The sequence below is a fragment of the Microtus ochrogaster genome, chromosome 6 (genome assembly GCF_000317375.1).
Source record: "Microtus ochrogaster isolate Prairie Vole_2 chromosome 6, MicOch1.0, whole genome shotgun sequence".
Classification (NCBI taxonomy): domain Eukaryota; kingdom Metazoa; phylum Chordata; class Mammalia; order Rodentia; family Cricetidae; genus Microtus; species Microtus ochrogaster.
In genome coordinates this window covers 25,155,705-25,178,418 of record NC_022013.1, presented here as the reverse complement: position 1 = coordinate 25,178,418, position 22,714 = coordinate 25,155,705, and the positions used below count along the sequence as shown (strand labels likewise).

The 22,714-nt window shown below is 41.0% G+C and overlaps 1 protein-coding gene across 1 annotated transcript in view; it reads right to left on the bottom strand.

Annotated features, from left to right (window-relative positions):
- Nucleotides 1–348: 348 nt before the first annotated feature.
- Kdm5b (lysine demethylase 5B) overlaps nucleotides 349–22,714 on the bottom strand; it is a 65,163-nt gene continuing 42,797 nt past the window's right edge. Inside the window, exons 13-27 of the mRNA XM_005348383.2 lie at nucleotides 21,045–21,164; nucleotides 19,416–19,610; nucleotides 16,676–16,857; nucleotides 15,989–16,113; nucleotides 15,371–15,521; nucleotides 15,098–15,212; nucleotides 14,208–14,563; nucleotides 12,953–13,091; nucleotides 11,470–11,649; nucleotides 9,838–9,996; nucleotides 8,560–9,048; nucleotides 5,495–5,606; nucleotides 3,455–3,609; nucleotides 1,815–2,135; nucleotides 349–1,281 (exon numbers count right to left, since the gene is read on the bottom strand). Of these exons, the coding sequence (XP_005348440.1) occupies nucleotides 1,144–1,281; nucleotides 1,815–2,135; nucleotides 3,455–3,609; nucleotides 5,495–5,606; nucleotides 8,560–9,048; nucleotides 9,838–9,996; nucleotides 11,470–11,649; nucleotides 12,953–13,091; nucleotides 14,208–14,563; nucleotides 15,098–15,212; nucleotides 15,371–15,521; nucleotides 15,989–16,113; nucleotides 16,676–16,857; nucleotides 19,416–19,610; nucleotides 21,045–21,164 (2,937 nt within the window). The 3' untranslated portion in view covers nucleotides 349–1,143. The remainder of the gene's footprint in view (nucleotides 1,282–1,814; nucleotides 2,136–3,454; nucleotides 3,610–5,494; nucleotides 5,607–8,559; nucleotides 9,049–9,837; nucleotides 9,997–11,469; nucleotides 11,650–12,952; nucleotides 13,092–14,207; nucleotides 14,564–15,097; nucleotides 15,213–15,370; nucleotides 15,522–15,988; nucleotides 16,114–16,675; nucleotides 16,858–19,415; nucleotides 19,611–21,044; nucleotides 21,165–22,714) is intronic.

Here is a 22,714-nt window from a genome sequence, read left to right as displayed (position 1 = left end):
AACTCTCGACCAAATTTCCCTGACAAGCCAAATGATAAAAAACATTTCATAAGGACTTATTTCAAGTCTGGACTGATGTGGGAACAACTCCAACATTCTAAGAGCTTATTTATAAAAAGCATGGCTTGAAGGACTGGCTCTGGTCTTTAAAGACAGGGGTTCTTTATTAGTGGAGCATGAAGGCAAGGGCTTACCTAAAGAATCAGGCTACAAAGACAGTCTCTGCAAGTTTGAAGGAAAACAGACTCCTATTGTAGCCTGCCTGGGGAGAAGCACAAGCAAGCAACCCCTTCTGGTTCCATAGGACCACAAGGTAGAGGGGCAGAAGAAGCTGCAGTCTAGTGTTACAATAGGACCAAGGATTTATTTTTCCACAATATAAACTGCAACATTTGATACAATCTAAAAAAAAAAGGGGGGGGGGAGGGAGAATGGGCAGGGACAAAGCCAGAATACAGCCATGGCGATTACTTACAGCGCAGTCTCTTTCAACATCACTAGGTCATCAGTGACACTAGAAACTAGACATTGCGTTCTGTACATTAACCAAATGCTAAAGCACCAACACACTTTTGAGAAGTTTGTTTTGTTTTAATTCCAGCCACTGAAACCAACATAGAAGTTATTGCTCAGATAAATAAACCTAACCTATCAGAAAGAAAAAGAAGTAGAGAAAGAAAAGAACAAAAACCCCCAAAGTGAAAAACTTAAAAAGCCCCCAATGTGGTAACAGAGTAAGGAGAACAGTCGCTCAGTGAGGGTTACTGGAATTCTGGTGCCCATGCTGGGCCCTGAAACTGAGTTGAGCTCTTAAGCCGGTATATCCCAGGCAAAAGTATAATGGTAATGCTGTACACAAAAGGTGCAAACTCCAACACCTTCGAAATCGGCAACCCCTGCAAAAACAGTCAGCAGTTTAATTCGACAACCACAAACAGCTCTTAAGGAAAAAAATACAAAAAGTGTCAAAAATTTTTTTAGTTGTTTTTTTTCTTTTTTTTAAAGAGTTCTGGAAAAAATGATCCCGCAAGGAATAGAAATAGCACCGTGTACAGGCTGGCTTGACCCCAGTCCTGTAGCTTTGCTGAGATTGAGGAAATCTTCTTTGTTGGAGTCCTGAATTATATGAAGTATGTTTTGTTTTTACTTTCGGCTTGGTGCGTCCTTTGCAGTGCAGCGCACACAGATGTAGTCTTCCTTCTCTGCCATCTCTGGAGAGACACCAACACAGACCTGATGAAACCACTGATTGCAGCTGCCATCACACTGGACCCAGTCCACCTGGTTACAAAGAGCAGGAAGATGGGGTGTTCAGAGGAAAAAAAATGCCATTCAAAATTGGGCAGGCCAGCCTCAAGATATTCAGGCCGTGTGCCACTAATGGCCACTGTCTCAGCACTGGGGCCTCTGGCACAACAGCTAACCACAGGAGTCTAGCTGTCCCACCGCCAAAGCAACCGAGGCAGAGTCACTCTTCAAGTTGTGCCTGCTTTAGGGTAGACAGCGCTGCCGCTGCCCTGGGACCGTAAGCACAAGGGCACTCCATCAGCATCCCTCCCACCTTCCGGGCGCCGGGTGGCGAAAGCTGGAGGAGCAAGAGAAGGAAAAAAGGGAAGAACCAGAGTTTCTTCAAGAAAAGGGAGGAGACCCAGGACCGCTGGTTAAAAGCAGAGATATCAGTAGGGGAACTGAGCAATCCATTCAGATCAGCTCAAAGCAGACAAGCAGAGGAGAGAGCCCCGAGGAGATGAGGTCTAGCTTACAGGGTTTCTGAGTTAAGGGGAAGCGTCCTCTATGGCCCAAACCTCACTGACCTCATCGCCTTCTGGCTGCAGGCAGTTCAGAGCGGGACAGACGGCATCTTCATCCTCAGAGTCCTCCTGCTCCGAGTAGGACGTGTCTGAGGGCAGGGAATGCGTTTCAGCATTACGGACTAAGTCATAGCTACGCTCTCTTTCTAATCTGAAATTGTTCATGTCCTTGGGGTGACTCAATTTTATTTTCTTCTTTTGGGGTGTCCGCATTTTTTTAATCCGATCCCACCGTTCACTGGAAAGGCCTTCTCTTTCGGGGCGCCTCTTCAGTTTTCTCTCCAGACTGTTGATTCCATCTCGCTTTCCTCGAAGGCAATCATTCTGGGTGGGAGATGGCAAATTCAACTTTAGCCTTCAGTCTGCCCATTACTAAAACTGATGCAACAAAAGAAAATATGCGAACGAGAAACCAAATGACCCCTTAGTGTGTTCCATCTTAACCACTACTACCATCTCCCCACTCCTAGTCCTCAAGAATAACAGCTTAACTACCAGGATCCTTCCCCGCTGTTTGTGACCTGGGGGAGCACTGGGGAAGGCTGTTAATGATTAATGACATGACTGACCTTCAGAGTAGCCCACTAGCACCAGGAGAGCAAAGATATACACACACCCTTCTTCTCACCTTAAGTGAGTGACCGGCTATTCTATCAAGTGTTTGTGAAGGACATTCACTCCAGCCCTTTCAGCAGTAAAATGATTAACTGCTCTGTAATCAGTCTTCCAAGTACCTCTCACAAGGGTCTTTTTCATTGAGGTTTCAGACATCCTAGTTCATATTTTTATCCTGATTATATTCTCAGGGCCTTTTTGTGTGACAGGGCTTACAGAGATACAAGGGAGCTGAAGTTCCTTAACAGAGGACATTACAGGGGCTGGGGAGATGTTGCAGCAGTTAACATGTTCCTGCCATGAAAGCAAGAGGACCAGAGGGAGCCCCCAAATCCATGTCAATATTCAACGGCTGTGGTGGCTTGTCTGTGGTTTCAGTCATGGAAGCTGGCTAACAAGATTAGCCTATCTGCAAGCTCTTTGTCCAATTAAACAATCCTATCTCAATGAATCAGGCAAAGAGCAATCAACGATTCTAGACATCAACTTCAGGATCCACATGCACAAGCACACATATACATATGCACACAAAAACATGTACACATAAGCACACATCATACAAAAATACACATAAAAGGGATGGGGGAGTGTGGGGGAATAGGACATTACACAGTGTCTTTCGGTATCAAGGATAAATAAGCACCCTCAGCCTCTACATCCTGGTTTGGAGAAGTGGAGAAAACATTTGTTATCTAGCATCTTTAAAATCTTTACTAACAAAGGCCATTTCAACTACAAATTCCATCTTGATCACATTGCTTTTATAGTGCAAAATAATCTACTTCTCACTGTTACCTCAACAGAGTGATGAGAACAGGTCCCTAAAAAGAAAGAAAGAAAAAGCCCAGACATAAAAAAATCTAAGCCATGACTGCTGCAAATGGCTTCAGTGTCTGTTCCATGGAGTTGTGAGGTACATTTTGCAAGCTCTTGTGGCTCAAAGACAGAGCCATCTCTTTCACCCAGTCAGAGGGAAGCGGCACTACGTGCAAATGCTGCAGATGTGCTTCCCAGCAGCTGCCACTCACCTTGTCACTACTGGCTCTAACTGGTGAGCTTCGGTCTGTTTGTTGAGCAGAGCTTGACTTTGTAAGTAAAGTCTGATAAAGCTCCTGAATTTCAGGAAGGGATACCTGGAGCAACTGGGCTTCCATCAATAATTCATTCACTTCTGGACTCATACCTGTTGAAGACCCAATCAGAATGGGAACAGAGAAATTTAGTACATGCACATGTAAGCGTGTCGGATATACAAGACTGTCCCCATTCAGTTTGTTAGGTTTATATAATGTGTCTAAACCATATGTGGTACTTTGAATGTAACTGGCCCCCATAAGCTCATAAGGAGCAGCACTAGGAGATGTGGCTTGTTGGAGTTAAGTACGGTTTTGTTGGAGGAACTGTGTCACTGTAGGGACAAGCTTTGAGGTCTCACATGTGCTCAAGCCACGCCAGTGTCTCAGTTCACTTCCTCCTGCCAGCAGTTAAGATGTAGTAGGATCCTCAGTTCCTTCGCCAGCACCATGTCTGCCTGGACATCACCATATCATGACATGATCTTAATAGACTAAACCTCTGAATTGTAAGCCAATTAAATGTTTTTCCTTTATAAGAGTTGCTGTGGTCATGGTATATCTCTTCACAGCAATCAAATTTCTAAGACACCACAATGTAGATTCCATAAGACTTTGGTTCCAGGGCAAATACCCACACTTCATCAGAATTCACTCTTCACCTACTGCTAACACAAAAGAAATCACTTCTTCTACCATGATAGATCTCACTGTCACAAAAACTGCTGGCCTGCCATGCGGTGGTGGCACCTGCCTTTAATCCCAGCATTTGGGAGACAGAGACAGGCAGATCTCTGTGAGTTCCAGGACTGCCAGTTCTACAAAGCGAGTTCCCAGGACAGTTAGAACTACACAGTGAATGAAACCCTGTCTCAAAAAACATACTGAGATAAGGATGACTAAGGATCATGATTCCAGTTTAACACTTTAGGCAGTCTTCCTTTGGGAAGACCATGTATGTTGACAATCCTAGCACTTAAGAACTGGAAGTAGGAGGATCAGGAGTTCAAGTTCATCCTCACCTACATAGGGGGTCTGTGGCCAACTTAGGTTAATGAAACTGCCATCTCAAACACACACACACACACACACACACACACACACACACACACACACACACACACACACACACGGAGGAGGAGGAGGGGGGGAGAGGAGGAAGGAGAGAAAAGGGGAAGGAAAAAGCCAGGTGTGATAGCACACATCTGTAATCTCAGAACTTGTCAGACAGAATCTGGACCATGAGTTCAAGATCATTGTCTGGGGTTGGAAAGATGGCTCAGACTGCACTTCCAGGGAACCTGGACTAACTTCCCAGCACCCACATGGTGGCTCACAGATGTCTGTAATCACAGTCCCAGGGATCTGATGACCTTTCTATAAGCACTGCATGCACATGGTACAGAGATATAGGCAGGCAAAACACCTACACACATTAAAAAAGGGGGGAGATCTTTTTCTACTAAACACTGAATTTGAGGCCACCCTTAGCTAAACAAGACCTTGCCTGAAGTAGGGAAAAAAAAAGAGAGAAAAAGGAGGTAGGTTTCAAATACGGATTATCTCTATTATCCTCTGAAAGTCTAAAACAAGTCCATGACTTAGCATCTGACCTAAATACATGGTGCTTGGTGTTAGCTGGTATAGGATTAACTCTTATTCCTCAAAGAAATAGAGGATGCATTTCTGTATCCTTTGCATTTAAAAATCTTCAAATATGATCCATCACTTCATTATTTAGAAAATGCAAAGTAATACAGCTATTTGGTTTTTTGTTTATTTGTTGTTTTTGAAATAGAGCCTTGCTATGTAGTCCAGAAGGCCCTGAATTCTTAATTCTCCTGCCTCTCAGCCTCCTGAATGTGGGTACTATACATATACAACATCATACCTAAAAAGGATACAGAGTTCTATAGGATACCAGATTATCTACTACTAAACCCTAGGCAAGGTGGCCTATTACTATCTACGAATAGTATAAAATAAAATACAAACCATGGAGGGGGACACAACTCTGTCCAGCAGAGAAGGGAGAATGTAAATATGAGCTTCTGTTGTCCCAGTCATCGGGCAAGGAAAAGGATGCTGTACCAGGAGATTGAGACACCTAATAGAAGAGAAATACCTTATTACAAGGCTTTTGCAAATTAAAAAACACTGACCAGTCCAATGAAAGGAGCTTCTAGAATAATTTCAACAAGTCTCCTCTGGCATCCAAAAACAGGCCAAACCAACCCTCCCAGAAACAAAGCCATTCAACTTCCCAATTTTTACTCAGACTGATCTCAGAGAGGTAAAAACATTGGGGAAAGAAACCATTTTCTCTTGACAGAACAGATCACACCACCTTTCAAATGTTTCTGTAACTCTTTTTACTCAAAGGGCACACAACAGAGAGGCACAGTGGCATACACCCGTAATCCCAGCGCTTGGGAGGTAACAGCAGGAGGACCAGAAGTTTGAGAACATCCATGGCTCTATGAAACCCTGTCTCAAAAAGACAAGCAATAATTGTGTCCTTTCCCTTAATAAAGTTAAATTCTCAGTACAGCCTTGGAAATACAAGTGATTCATTCTGCTGTTGGCTATCCAAACAGCAACAAATATTTAATCACTTGCAGAAACAAAGACAGGCCATTTTTAGTCCTCACCTGTGCTCTGCTAAGCACTCAACTCCTGCATCTGAGATCAACCAAGCACAAGAATTGTGACTCGCTCCTCTTTCCCTTTTCTTTATGGTGCTGGGGATTAAGCCCCAGGCAAACACACCAGGCTGTATCTAGCCTTCAGCTGTTTAGAGAGATGGGAGTGCCTCTACATTGTCCAACCTGGTCTAAAACTCCAGTGCTCAAGTAATTCTACGTGCCTCAGCCTTCTGAATAGCAAAGGGTACAGTTAAGTGCTGCTGTGTTCAGTTTGTAAATATCTTTGTTACAGAAATATATTGTGACAGGTGGCCAGAAAAATGATTCAGCAGGTGAGGTGCTTGCCACTATGACAAATGACCTAAGTTCAAAGACAAGGGCTCACAGGACAAGGGAAGAGAATGATTCCTGTGTGTGAGCATACAAACACATGTAATTATAAGATCAATTTTAAAGGGGCTGTAGAATTGGCTCAGCAGTCAAGATCACTTGTTCTTGCAGAGGACCTAGGTTCAATTTCCAACACCTACATAGTGTAACTCCAATTCCAGGGGATCCAGTGCCCTCTTCAAACCTCTGCCGGCACCAGGCACATGCATAGTATACAACATACATGCAGGTAAAACACACATACACATAAATAACAAATCTAAAAACAAAACAATCTTTTTATTTTTATTTTTTTGTTTTGTTTTCCAAGACAGGGTTTCTCTGTAGCTTTGGAGCCTGACCTGGAACCAGTTCTTGTAGACCAGGCTGGCCTCAAACTCACAGAGATCCACCTGCCTTTGCCTCCCAAGTACTGGGATTAAAGGGGATAGGCATGTGTGTGCGTGCGTATGTGGGGGTGCTCAAGCACCCCCACTGAAACAGCGTTTTTGTTTTCCAAGACAGGGTTTCTCTGTGTAGCCCTGGCTGTCCTGTAACTCATTCTGTAGAGGCTCAACCTTTTTAAATGTAAAGATTGACTCTTGCCATTCTAGCTGCACTTTCCTTGACCTTCACACTCTTTTCCTGCAACCCACTACAGGAGACAACAAGAAACTGACCACCACTGCAATGATGGCCTGAAGAATCTACCTTTTGATAAAATCATGAATAGGAACTTTGGGAAAGAGCTCAGTTTGTAAAGTGTTTGTCCTAAGTGAGAACGAGTTTCTCTCCAGCACCCATACTAAAGCAAGCAAACAGACAAAACAATACACTAGGCACGGCAGCATGAACTAATCATCAATCCCAGCACCATGGAGTAAGTAGGGGGACAAGCAGATCCTTGGAGCCCACTGGCTGGGCAAGCTAGCTTAACCGGTGAGTCTTGGTGAGAAACCTTATCTCAAAAAAAAAAAAAAAAGAAAAAGAAAAGATAGACAGCTCCTAAGGAAGTTGCCCAGAGGTGTACACACACAAATAAAAGGGCAAATGCATCTGAACCCTTGAAATACTATTCTTCCTTAAAGGCTAAAAAGGATAAAAGGATAAAGCAAGTGGTGGTTTCTCTTTTTGCACAGTGACTTATATGAAATTTCAATCAAGCAAAATTATAAAATAAAACTATATGCATAGGGGGTTGGAGAGATGGCTCAGGGGTTAAGAGCATTGCCTGCTCTTCCAAAGGTCCTGAGTTCAATTCCCAGTAACCACAAGGTGGCTCACAACCATCTGTAATGAGGTTTGGTGCCCTCTTCTGGCATACAGACATACACACAGACAGAATATTGTATACATAATAGATAAATAAATATTAAAAAAAATAAATAAAATTAAAAAAAACTATATGCATAAATCAAACAGGCATACAGGTTAGCATAATAAAGCAGAAAAATTATAAGGTACATATGTGCACAACAGAAACAGAATGTCTAAGAAAGACTCCTGACAGTGGAGATACAGCTCGTTTGGTCAAGTGTTTGCCCTCGTTTCAATCCCCAGAACCAAATAGTCTCCCATGCCTATAACGTCAGCACTCAGGAAATAAGAGGCAGGAGGATGGAAGTTCAGCATCATCCCCAGACACAGTGACTTCATGACCAGTCTGGGTTAGGGGAGATCTCATCTCAAAAACAAAAAGTAGGGCCAGTGAGATGGCTTACGGCACAAGCCTGATGACCAGATCTCAGCCCGTATAAAGACAGAACTGTTCCATAAAAAACAGCCTTTTGACGTTCATACTCAGGCCCTTAAATCATGCATGTGCACGAGCACACACAATGATAATTAATGATAATTTTAAAGGCAAACAAAAACTCCTGACAATTAGGGATAGAGAAAACTAAAATGACAGAGCAGAGGTAAATGACCCTAACAGGAAAGTGCCATATTGCTAGTGACAGGAAGAGAGATGGTCTCAGGAACAACAACATCAGACAGAATAACAGAGCTATGCAGATGTCAACACCCCACAAAACCCAGGCTCACCTTGTTTGTCTCTGGTGCCTGTCCTGCTGAGGCCTGCCATCTGCTAAACAACAGTCCAGAGCACAAGTCTTGGTCTTGCACAAGTTTTAGATTCCCTGAAGAAAGCAGTTGCTGGGCTCTATGTTGCCAGTTCACGGTTCTTTCAATCATGTAGCGAAGTGCATCCCCCTCAGGAAGACGAACTCGAATACGCTGCAGGGAGGCCAGCAGGGGCAGAATTTTCTCTAATGGAGGCTTCTCTGACCTCCGACAATGAGGACAAAGCCAGATTCGGGGGCTTTGTGAAATATTAGGTACTGCCACACAACTAGTGTGGAAAGCATCGCGGCAGAGTTCACACTGGATCATGGGAGTAGCTGGAGTCTTCTGACACAGGCAGACTTTCATCTCTACATCTTGGACAGGTGACAGTAATTTCCCTTCATTGGCAAATCTGAGAGACTGCAAAGCTTCCATCTCTCTTAGGCGAGCTTCCCCAAGAGTTGCCATCTGAAAAGGAGTTAGCCATCAAGGATTTGGTCACAGAGAACTATCTTCTACAACTCTAAGTTCATTAGATGCACTCCAAAGTAGATTATCTCCACTCAAATCCAGAGCAAGCTCTGTCTCAAGCTAAGGCACATTCCACTGCCAACATTTGCAAACACTACAAATGAGAGGCGCCTTGCACACAGTGTCAACAATCACCTAACCTACATCACATCTTAAAAGTCTGACTTGTACATTTATGGCCTGAAAATTTGCTTCTATGAAAAGACTGGTGCTGATATTTTCTGTATGCCCACTTCTGACCTTCTCTACTAGGTTTCATTCCCTTAGATTGGGTGGCCTTCTAGGAAGGTACATAACAGAAAAGTCTAGAGCCAGGTGTGGTAGCTCAAGAATGAAAGCATGGCACTCGGGAGACTGAGTTTGAGTCTAGCATGAGCTTCAATTCAGCCTGAACTACAATGGGGCTAGGCACGTGTGTGCGTGCGTATGTGGGGGTGCTCAAGCACCCCCACTGAAACAGTGTTTTTGTTTTCCAAGACAGGATTTCTCTGTGTAGCCCTGGCTGTCCTGTAACTCATTCTGTAGAGGCTGGGATTAAAGGTATGTGCCACCACAGCCTAGCCATAACAGCTATCTTTAAACTTGACAATTTTAAAAGACATGTTGACAAAGTCAAGCACTTTTCAAGTTATCCCACTAAACATGCTACTATTCCCCATAGTACCTGAAAGGGTAATAAGCGATCCTCCCTAAAAACAAACCAGAAAAAGACATTCTACTACGTACAGCTGAAGCAGTCTCTTTGCTTTCAGTTAAGGCCCTCTCCAGGTCACTCAGACTCTCTAATTTGGTGCTTTTCTTCTTCCCAGTTGGTAAAGGCTCCTTCAATTTTCTCTGTTTCCTTTTCAACCCCAAAAGGCCAATATCACAACGAGGACAAAGCACCTAATGTGAGAGAAAACACAACCATTGTTCAAACAAATTTCAGATTAGGTACGTTAACAGACTTTAAATAGTAGGCTATATGAACATTTTTTATTATCTATCATTTTCTTTGAAATGTGCTGCCTAAGTCTGAAAACTCTACTCATGTGCACATATGTGCACGAGTGTACACACACAAAGAAATGATAAAAAAAAAGAGAGATATGATTAAAGAAAAAAGGGGGGGGGGAGAAGCATGCCTGAAAAAAAAAAATGGAACTTTGTTACAGATTTAATTAAGTAAGTAAAAGTGATATGTGCTAACAGATTACAATGATAAAGCATAAAGATCAGCTTACAAGAAATATAAAAAAATGCAGCTTAACCACTTTTTATGAAAAGCTGGTGAGGTCATTTTTGTTTGTTTGTTTTTCAAGACAGGGTTTCTCTGGAACTTGCTCTGAAGATCAGGCTGGCCTCAAACTCACAGAGATCCGCCTGCTTCTGCCTCCCGAGTGCTGGGATGAAAGGTGTGCAGCACTACTTCACCAGTAAGGTCATTTATTGCGTTTACTAAAATGCAGATGGCTCAGTGATTAAGAACACTGGCTGCTTTTTGAGAGGACTGGGATCCAATTCCCAGTACCCACCCAGTTCATAGCAGTTGCATGGAAACAGACTTCATCTTCTGCCATCCATATGCACTGTACACACATGGTGCACAGACACACATGTAGGGAAATATCCATACGCATAAAATAAAAATAGGTAAAATGAAGGTAATAAGTTAGTCAGATGTAGAGTCTAATTTGACCATAAATAGAAACCTTTACTCAGCCAGGTATGATGTACACATCTGTAGTCCCTAAACAGGAGAGAAAAAGCAGAAGACTGCCACAATTCCAAGACCACCTGGTACCAGAGTAAGACTCCATTGTACACGAAACAAAACCTAATGGAAACATGTTCTTCTCTAAACATCAATGGACTGTGTATCCTACATGTAGCCAGAAATATTTAAGGTTGCTAAGAACAAGCCACAGTAGATAGAGCCACCCATGAGTGCTGTGAGAGAATGCTCTTTTAAACTGTAAAGATGTCACTCGTTTTGGTTTAATGAAACGCTGATTGGCCATTAGCCACACAGGAAGTATAGGTGGGGTGACCAGACTAAGAGAATACTGGGAAGAAGGACTTTGTCTGTAGTCACCAGTCAGTCACAGAGGAAGCCACAGATGAAATGCCTCATTGAGAAAAGGTACCAAGACACGTGGTTAAACATAGACAAGAATTACGGGTTAATTTAAGTAGTAAGAACTAGTTAATAAAGTCTGAGTTAAGAGGCCAAACAGTTTGTACTTAATATAAGCCTATGTGTATTTATTTGGTACCGAATGGCTGCGGGCCCGGGTAGGATATAAAATTCCACCTACCAACAAGGTTACTTTTGCATGCTATAGAGAGTATTCAAATTAGAGATGGTTGCAAACTTACCTCTAACAAAGAATATGGAGAATTCTCAGTCAAGAATGTTTTAGAAGCACATTCTTTCCAAGCCTGAACCTCGGCTACTAGTAACTCCAATCTTGGTAAAGAATTCAGATGTACTGGGATAGATCGGCCTCTTGCAACAAGTTCGATGAGTGTTTCTAACACTGGCACACGTCCTCCTGCCTAATAAATTAAGAAAAGAATATTTCTATGCAAAATAGTCAAAGAACAAGAACAATGACCCATGATTTCAACATATTAAATTCACCAAGGGGGGGAGAGGAACATTGGCTTTTCATTTAACAAACAGCCCACAAATTTAGTTAATGCTAGGCTCCAATGGATAAAAAAATTGTGAGATAATTATTCCTCTTGCCTGGTTATTCTTACCCACATATAAATTTCTATTTACACCCATTGATAAATTCATGTACGACACTGGTCCTTATGAACAGTAGCAAAGAAATTTACTTCATCAGAAATAAATTTGAACAAACTTAAGACTTTTGACTTGCATTTTAAGAAAGATAAACAGCATTACCCCAATTCACTTGGTCAGTACTGAATTACTAAAATAATTCAGTATAAATTATTCAGAAAACAATTAGAAAGTTGGAAAGTTCAATATTTCTTAAAACTTCAGCACATAAAAGAGTCATTGTGATGGTGGCACATGCCTTTAATCCAAGCACTCAGGAGGCAGAGGCAGGAGGGTCTCTGAGTTCAAGGTCAACCTGGTCTAGGATAGTCAAAGCTATTACAGAAAATCCCTGTCTTCAAGAGCAAAACAAGAAATCATCTGGGAAATTTATTTATACAGTTTCCTGGTCCCCATCCCAGAGATTCTGACTCCTATGTCAAGGATAGGTCCATGGGCTAAAAAAAAAAAAGGGAGACCATGAAAAGGGGAGAGGAACCCACTGGAGGCTATCCAAGGAGTGGTAGAAGGAAATTAGGGAAACTGTCAAGGAATAAAAGATGTTTTATAGAACTGGGCTGGAAAGAGGTCAACAGCACCAGCTGTTCTTCCTGAGGACTCAGGTCTGATTCTCAGCACCCACAGTGAAGCCATTTTACAGCTACCTATAAGTTCCAGGGGATTCAACACCTTCTTCTGAACTCCTCAGGCATACATATGGTGCACAGATACACATACAGGCAAAACAATCATACATATGAAAAATATCTAAAAAACCTGTACGCATAGTCATTACATGCTTGAGAGCTGTCATATTTTCAGGGTCAAGGGTCTCAGAGCCAGGCTAGAGATTTAACACTTGTAAGCTAACAGTTCAGTTACCAGAGGGCTGTAACCTGCTCCACATCCACCTGCTTATCCCCTCTGCTGTCAAACACTGAAGGAAACAAGGGCTGCTGAAAACTACTACTTGAAAAGCTTCTTTCCTACTTCTGTCCAGGTAGGGGGAAAAACCCGCAGCTAATTGCACTTATATTGAGGACATTTTTCTTCTTATTTTTAACCAACCTGCAATGCATCTACATCTTGAAGCCAGTCTCTGGCTCTCTGCACTGAATCTTTTAAGACTGCACCATTGGGCAGATAGGCAGGGATCTCCTCAATCTCCTTTACTGCTGTAGCAAGGCTACTCAAAGAATGCCGTGGTCTATAAAAGCAAAACACAAAGAATCAGAACTGCATTTTTCTTAGAGTTTCCAAAAGACTAGGAAAATAATTTCTAAACAAATTCATCATGGTTTAAAAAAAAATCTTTATTAAGGGTACTGACCACTACATATCAAGTAAACTCATTTGAAATGATTAAGATTGAAGAGCAAGTAAGATTGTCATCATTTTATTTTATGTGTGTGTCTAAGTGTGTGCATGAAAGCGTGCCTGCAGAGCTGGAGTGTCAAGCAGATGAAGCTTGTGTGAGATGACAAAGCAGAAGGCACTTTTAACAGCTGAATCATCTCCTCAGTTCCAGATTCCAAAACCATTTTATTTCTACCTATTCCCGATTTTATGATAACAAAGTTCTACTGCATAAAGTAATACACAATTAGCAATTTATTCTGTGTTATGCTAGATGTCAAGAATCAGATGAACTAAGAAAATCTCTAAATCATTAACACAAAGCACAATACAAAAAAATTTACATCCTTTGCTCAATGACCATTATTTTAAGAATGCATCATCTGTATGTAACCTAGATGTTTTAATGCTTATGCTGCCCACTAAACAGTAAAGATTTGCTTGCTATATAGAAAACGAGACTAAGGAATAACTTCATTTTCACCTCTGGCTAACACATCTCAACCTAAAAACTATACGGATTAAACATCCTGACTTACCCAGCAAGCGCAAAAATAGTTATTTCTACTAAAAATACTCTGCATTATCACTGCACAGAATAAAACTCTCAGACATTTGTCCTTCATGACTCCGGATTTTATTTATTAACTGTAAGTTTGAACAGTTCTATATTTATTAAGTTTTTCTTTTCCCAAAGACAGTATTATTGGAGAATATATAATAAATCTGCATACCAGGCTGGCCTTGAATCTGCCTCCTGAGTGCTAGGATTAAAGGTGTGCATCACTAACCCTGGCTAATTTTCTTTACCCATATTTCAAAGCAGGCCCAAACAGATAAGCTTTTGGTCCAAGTATTTACAAGGACAGCTATGTTGGACAGTATGCTGGCTTCTGTGCTCTATGTTTTAAAGTTCACCTGTCATCCGAACTTCCCAAGAGAGAGATTAAAATGTGTTTTGCTTTACCTTGCTCTAAGAAGACTTTTAGCTTTGTCGTCCCAGTGCTCTGAAACTGTAAGCAGTTCTTGCAGGTGGGCCATAGCTTTCTCCACTGCTGCATACGGAGCCAGCCCCACCCCTAAGTCTATGAGTCGTCTCATATCATCCAAAGAAAGGGAACTGGAGTCTAGGCAAGCCTGTTGCACCTCTTCTAGCCAACGGGCCTGTTCTAAGCGAATACGAATCTCAGCGAGTTCTGGAAGTTCAACATCGAATTCAAAGCTGACATCCAGTAAGTCCTGTAGCTCAGCAGCACTAGGCATTTCCTCAGACAGTAGTTTCTGGCTATGTTGTTGGAAATCTTCTACCCGATTCAAGAGATCCTAAAAGCAAGCAAGTAAGCAAGCAAAGCCAAATAGTTAGTACAAGGCATCCTATCAAAATCAGACTTCAGTACGTTTTTCAAACTTCAAACCTGAAATTCACAACCAGTGGAAGCCTCTTCACTAAGCCACACTATGTCAGGAATAATTTGAGTGAATGAGGCAACAGTCAGTCTTGGCAATAATCCTGTTTCAGGGCTCTCTTGGAACTGGGGTAGAGGCATGTGCAGGATGCCTAATTTGTTAACCAGAGGCTAGAATCCAACCTCTGGTTCTCATAGTTGTACAGCAAGAGCTCAAAACCACTGAACCATCCATCATCTCTTCAGCCCCCTTGGACTTATTATGGAGCCCAGACTGGCTTCTTGCTGATGGCAGTTCTCCTGCCTCAGGATCTAAGTGCTGGGATTAGAAGTGTGGGTTATCATTCTATATGCAAATTAAACAACGAAGAAGGCAACTTAATAATGCCAATAGAGTATACACAATATGGTATTTACCCCCAAATCCTCACACACATCTTTACAACATTACCTTTAGCAATGGTGTTTGACTAAGGACACAGGGAAGAGCATACAACTGAGTCACAAATTGTCGGAGTTCATTCACTGTCAACTGATTCTGAGACTTTCCTCCACCAGATCGGTACCTGAAAGACAAGACAAGGGCCCGAGGAAGCTATAAGAACACATGTTTATTACTCATAGGTCCCAATAGCACAGAATCTAGGATGGAATGGAAAAATTGTAATAGGTTTCTAGGTTCAGATGCCATAGATTAACATCTCAAATAATCAAAAATATATACCTTGTCTGTCTTTTGCCATTAAGCAGCTGCTGGGCAACAGAGGCACACTTTTCTGCATCCTGCGTGACTAAGCGCAGGTGACGCAGAAGATCGTTGTCTGGGAACTTCTTCATTTCTGATTCTTCAATTAAAGCTTTGAAGTTGACCAGACCTAAAATAAAGAACACGTCATCTTTCTTTGATCATCAGGTTTATAGTTAATTACAAAACAGAGTGGAGAAGGCCTATCCATAAACGTAACATTATAATTATATTTTAGACAACATTTATCTCATGAGGCAAACTGCTTTGTCCACTCTTCGTTTAAAATCTGTGCCAAGGTCAGGTGATGTGCCACATGCCTTTAATCCCAGCACCTGGAAGAGGCAGTCGGATTTCCTTGAATTCGAGGACAGCCTGGTCTACAGAGTGAGTTCCAGGACAGCTAGAATTGTTAGATAAACCGTGTCTCAAAAAGTCAAAAACCTCTGCCAAAGATCTGGAACCCTGTTCAGGCAGAGCTACGGATGAATTAGGCTCTTTTCAGTCATCTGTTTTGTCGATAACTGAAAGCTGGCACAACAAAATCCAAGTCCGCTTTGCTGGTAAAAATCACAATTAAATAAAAGCATGACATACTTTTCTTCTTATTGATCTTTGCTTCCAAAGCTTCATTCACATTTAAGGACCATTCATTGTAAGACTCTGCTCGAAGCTTCAATGCATTCATCATGGGATAGAGGTCATCCAGAGTGTATCTATACCTGGACACAGAGCACAAACAGCTTTGACGCGGGTGACTGTGGAGAAAGGTGTTTTATCCTCAACATTCAAAGACCTAAATTAGAGATGCCATTGAGTAAAGACTAGGCGCAGGCTGGGAAGATGGCTCAATGGATAAAGCACTTTCCATGAAAGCAATACCCATGTCTGCCTGGGGCCAACATGTTCCCTGCCATGAGGATAATGGACTAAAGAGTTGCCATGGCCTTGGTCACTTCACAGACTAAGGTACCATGTAAAAGCACTGTTGATACAGTTACATGATACAGATACAGACAGGAGACTCTCTGGAAGCGAATGGGTCAACCAGAATGGCGTATAGCCAAGAACCAGGAAAACTTAACTTAAACAAGGTGGAAGGCCAAAGACAACACCTGAAGATGTTCTCTGACTCCGCAAGCACACATGAATGTGATCTCTCTCACACACACACACATGAACCAATATACACATATGCACATGTACACACAAAGAGAGAAATAAACGATTCCTTGTTGTCCCAAAGGAAAAAAACAATAACAAAAACTTATCCTTCCTACTTACCGCAGGTTATACTTATAAGGGGGGCAGGAACACAATTGTTTCACATGATGTAAGCAAACAAGCAGGCCAGGTTTACAAGAGCAGGAGATGGCAGACATGAAGCATGTTGTCTTGCATTGTAAACACTGACGCTCATCATCTGGCAACAGTTCAAAATCCATTCTTTCTGAGTCAATTACTCCCTAAAATTAAATCTATATTAGATGCTTTGAAAGAATAATACAATCTAAAAGACCAAAACAAGCATGAACAGAATTTTTTAAAGCCTTAGTAAAATCCATAAGCACGATTTAAAACTAAATGGATTACAAAATAACAATAGCCTAGCATCCACTTGTCCAGTGGGAATCCCTCCTTGGGTAAGGTAAGGCCCCATGTCTAACCATTTTGATCTAAGCATAAACAAAAGCAATGCTGAATTAATACTGTTGAAGTTAACAGCCTATCTTACTCCAAACTTACTTTACTGAAGTTTGAACATAGAGAAGAGCAAAAGAAAGACATAGGCTTTCTATCACAGAAAATATAAAAAGCAGCTGGTGATGGCAATGCAACTCATAGAGCACTTGCCTACAGTGAACAAAGCCCTGGATTTGATCCCTAGCATCTTCCTCAACAGAGAAGCTGGAGAGATGACACACATGGCTCCTGCAGAGCTCCTGGCTCACAAGGCCTGCAGCTCTGGCTCTGCAGGAGGTCTGATGCCCTCTTCTGACCCCACCACACACTTTAAAACTAAAAAAAGGTTTAAGAAAAACTAATACAACAAACCAAGATGGCTGTAGTAGGAATAGACAGAAAGCTACCTGAACATATCATTTAGTAACTTAGAAAATGTGTAATTCAGGAGATAAAGTCCCATTGAGAAAACATTTTAAAGTCACAAAGAAAAAATTTCAACTATAGTGCATCCCATCTGACCTCTAGAAGGCCCTTTTCCCAGTTTTATCTCCATTTTTTTGTCTGTGTTTAGTAACTCAGTAAGTCCAATTAAGTGTTGCCCATAGGTACATGAGTGTGGGGTCATTCACTGGAGAATTGACAACCTCCCACAGGTACATTGTCTAAAATCACTCTCCCTCCCCAAGTAGCTATCAACAGTTAGCAGCTCTTTAGCTTGAGGTGGTTCCTATTCCACATCAGGCTGGAATTTGGGTCTTAGCCAGTTCTTCTGCAGGTAATCATTAGCTACCATTACTGATGTAGACCTCGGTAATCCACTAGGTATTGCTTTCTCCAAGTATAAATTATCAGGGGACATAATGGGCTCCCAATAGAGAACATTTCAGTATTCTAACCACGGTAGCATATAAAAGAAAATGATCGTGTATGTGGTTGATTAAAAAGAATCCATTTTTTAAAATCTATTAAATCAAAACTGTAACAGGAAAATGCAAATGAACAAAGAGGTAAGGATTGTAGCTCACTTAGTAGAGTGCTTGCCTTATATACTCCAAGCCCTGGGGTTAATTTCAGCATTGAATAAAACTGAGTATGGTACCATATTCCTATAACTCCAATACTGGGGAAGTAGAGTCAGGATAATCAGAAAGAAGTTCAAAGTCATTCTTGACTACATAGAGAGTTAGCCAGACTGGGCTCTATGTGACCTTGTCTTGGAAGACTCACACCAGTTATTACTTTTTTCAAAGGTTTTAGAAAATTAGAGGGTTAGAAAGACAGCTCAATGTTAACTGTACGAACCTTAAAAAGGGCCCAGTACCCATGTTACTGAGCTTAGAACCACCTGTAACTTCAGTTCCAAGCTATTGGACACCTGTTCTAACCTGTGTGGGTACTGACCTCACATGCACAAAACTCCACACACACAGACATATACATATATATTGGTAATTAAAAATAAAATTTAAATCATAAAAGAAAATTACAGTAGTAAAGACCATTTAGTATTAGCAATAGGTTAGATTAATAGGTTTAAAACCAAGGTACCAAGGCAATTCAACAGAGAAAATAAAAATTAAGACACTGTGAAGAGACAACTGGACATCCATATGCAAAAATAAACAAAACCCCAAAACACTTTAGACCTGTATTTTATAAAAACAAAAATTAAATAAAATGGTCCAGCGGCCATGAAAATTTAAAAGTATGAGATTCTAGAGAAAATCCTTGTGACTTTTGCTTTGAATTATACAAAATATCTTAAGAACACATAATAAAATACAATAAAAAAAGAAGCCAAGCCGGGCGATGGTGGCGCCCGCCTTTAATCCCAGCACTCGGGAGGCAGAGGCAGGCAGATCTCTGGGAGTTGGAGTTCGAGGCCAGCCTGGTCTACAAGAGCTAGTTCCGGGACAGGCACCAAAGCTACAGAGAAACCCTGTCTCGAAAAACCAAAAAGAGGCAAGCTTGTAATCTAGCACTTGAAAAGTGGAAGCAGGAAGATCAAGGCCCACATACCATCCCGGGATGCAGGAGATACTAGTATAGCAAAGAAAGGGAGCGATAAACAGAAAGAGACAGACACAAACACAGAGGCAAGGAAGAAACGCTATTGTAATAAGTTTATAATTAAATCAGACAAGCCATTTAAAGGTACTTTACACAAATGATAATACAGGAGATAAAATAAGCACATGATGAAACAGTCAATACAAATTAAAACAAAATATTACTACATGTCAATTAGAAAGGCAAGGAAAAGCTTCTTAAAAACCATAGTAAAGTACAAGAATTTTAGTAAGTCAGAGACATGGAACTGGATTTCCAAAAACCTTACCAATTTACGCACAGTTTCCCTTAAAGCTCTCTCATCCTCAATCATAATAGCCATGTCTTTCTGAACAGTTGATGCAACTACAACATCTAGTACTTCAGCTTTGGAAGCCATTTTGCATATCATCTCATCATGGGAAAAGACACAATAACGGTGTAGCAAGCGGTAATGCTCCACACACTGGCGGCCCAATGGTAGCTGTGTCACAAGCAGAGGAAATTGGACATAGTCACTTTTTTTTTTAATTTCTAAAAACTTTTGACTTACTATATATCATATTACCAAATAATGCAATCTGGGTAAAACCCCTTATTAACCCTAACCAGACTCAGATTCCCAAAACCCCATTATTTTTGTGCTCTAAAAATGTGGCATATTGGGTAACTAAGTTGAAAACTGGCTAAGAAAAAAAAAATGACAATGTACTGACAAGGAGTTAATGTGAGTAATGTGGAGTCTAATGGGAAATATTTGTACATTTCCTAAAACAACTGTGCTGAACTCCTAGGCTTCCTTTACTTCAGTGGACAATTAATACTCAAAAATTGTATTGGGGGGGGGTGGGGCTGGAGAGATGGCTCAGTGGTCAAGAGCATTGCCTGTTCTTCCAAAGGACCTGAGTTCAATTCCCGGCAACCACATGGTGGCTCACAACCATCTGTAATGAGGTCTGGTGCCCCCTTCTGGCCTGCAGGCATACATGCAGACAGAATATTGTGTGCATAATAAATAATTTTTTTAAAAAAAAAACCCTTTATGGTGGAAAATAAGAACTAATGCTAATTTTCAAGAGAAGCACTAGATGGCAGCACATGCCTAAATTCCAGCTCTCGTAGGCTAGACGCGGGAAGATCTGCAATTCTAGGCCATCCTCAACTATACATGAGATTTTTAAGAGACCTTGTCTCAAAACAACAGAAAGCTACAAGTCTCTAAATTTTATTACACATCTTGTTACATAAAATTTCAACTCTGCAATGAACTGAAATAAACATGTCATTGAACTTTTGCATTGTGGATAATTAGGCCAATTCTACTAATATTTGTTACTAGTCTGTAATCTCTAACAAACTTCAGCCTTGTTAAGTTGTTAGACTGCTCTTCAGAAAGTCTTATACAAGTTAAAAAGTTCCCTAGAACCTGAGGTAGGAGAATGGTTTGTAACAAAGAGCTCAGGGTTAGGCTTGGTAACACAGGAAAACAAAACAAAACCATTGCTCTATCAACAAAAAGTTGATTTAAAACTTGTACAATTTAAAAAAAGTTCAGTTCCTAGCAACCATGTCAAGACTAGTTACAACCGTCTGTAAACATAATGCCTTCTCTGGCCTCTACTGGTCCAAGTACATGCCTGTGCATGTGTAGGTGCAGAAAAACAAACATACACACTTTAAAAAACAGAGAAAGGGGTCTTGCTACAAAAGAAATGTAATGTCAACTAAAATAAGCAATGTGATACATGTCTGAATGCCATAGAAGGTGTTACAAAGTACCGTATCTCATTGTAGACTGGAAAAGGACTTGCACAGTAGTCAGATGAGCAGCAAGTATACACGACAATTTTCAAAACATTACATGCCATTTCCACAGGAAAACTGTACATTTGAGAAAGCTCAAATTTGTAATACATACCCAATCAACAGTGCAGAAGTTAACAGCCTCGGCAAAATTAAAACCTTGGTTGAAACCACTGTGATAGGCTCTTGGAAATGTGATCACAAACTCCCCAGCACATTGATTTGTTCGATAAACCTACAGAGAGACAAGAATGAAGAGACTTTAAGGTTTGACAGTAACATTCTCAAAGACAATTTAGACATGAACTCACCAGAATTTAGATGACTCACCAGAGAAACAGGACAGGACAAACACACATTTGTACATATATACCTTCTATCAATTAAAACGGAGGAGAAAAGTTACTGTGGTACAATCACCTAACTTCTGCCACAAGCTAAAGAGTATACCACCATAACTGCACTAGTTAGTCTGAACAGAAGATAGGGCTCACACCAAGTAAGGCCCCATCTAAGAGACAAGATCCTAAGGTTCAGCAAGAGTGAAGCCAAGACAAGCAGATGCTTGTGAACTGGAGGTTAGTCTAGACTGCATAGCAGGTTCCAGACCAGGAAGAATAACTAATCCATTTATTATCCTAGGCCCTGAATCCAATATTTTATTCCAATTCTGACAAATGGGAAAAATCCAACAAGGAAAATACTAAAAATAAAGACATGATGGGTGTTTCATGCATTCAATCATTATTTTCTAAATTATAGTCCATGAACACATACTTAATGAATCTCATATTAAAATCCTGAAATATCATGCCTGATGGTCCCTGAGGAACAACACCCAAATGCAGGCATACACATACACCCACAGATGTTTAACGGGAGGGAGGGTGATTAGCAGTAAAAAACAGCCAATTCTAGCTGAGAAGTGGTACCAGGACAGTGTGTACATCTAGTATCCCAAGACCCTAGGTTCAGTTCCCAGCACCACCATCAATATAGTCCTACCAAGTATGACACTTTGATTAATCATTCAAAAATAAGATTATGAGATTAAATAAGATTCATTGTTCCCTCTTCTTTATGGAGTGCTGGGAATTAAATCCAGGACCTGAGCTTATTAGATAAGCATTACACTGAAAAAAAAATTCCAACCCAAATTATTCTTTTAGGTAGAAACAAGACAGCAAGAATTGGAAACTGGGTGGAATTCAGTTCCCAGCACCCACGTGACAGCTCACAACCACCTGTAAGTCGTGTTCCAGGGGATCTGATATCTCTTCTGACTTTCACATTCCTCATGTGCATGGAGCACATAAAAACACTCATACGAACAAAAAACATACAAGCCAAATTTATCAATATTTTTAAAAAATTTTAAAACTGGAGTTTTGATGTAACTATAACAGAAGCTAACCATTTTCTTAATAAACTATTTTATATTTGTAAGTAACTATTTCTTACATAATTTATAGTATAGAAACCATTAGTGGTAGTTGCTATACAACCTAAAACTATGCTAAATTGTACACTGAAAAGTGCTGCGCTCATTTGCAAAGCAAGTCTGTTCAGTATCCACGTATTAACTACAACAATTGAGTTTATATTGTCTTAGTACCTGGGCCATTGATTAGTGCTATACAGCATTAAAAAGCACCTTCTATTATCAAGTTATATTATAAAAACACTAACTTTTAGCCGGGCGGTGGTGGCGCATGCCTTTAATCCCAGCACTCGGGAGGCAGAGGCAGGCGGATCTCTGTGAGTTCGAGACCAGCCTGGTCTACA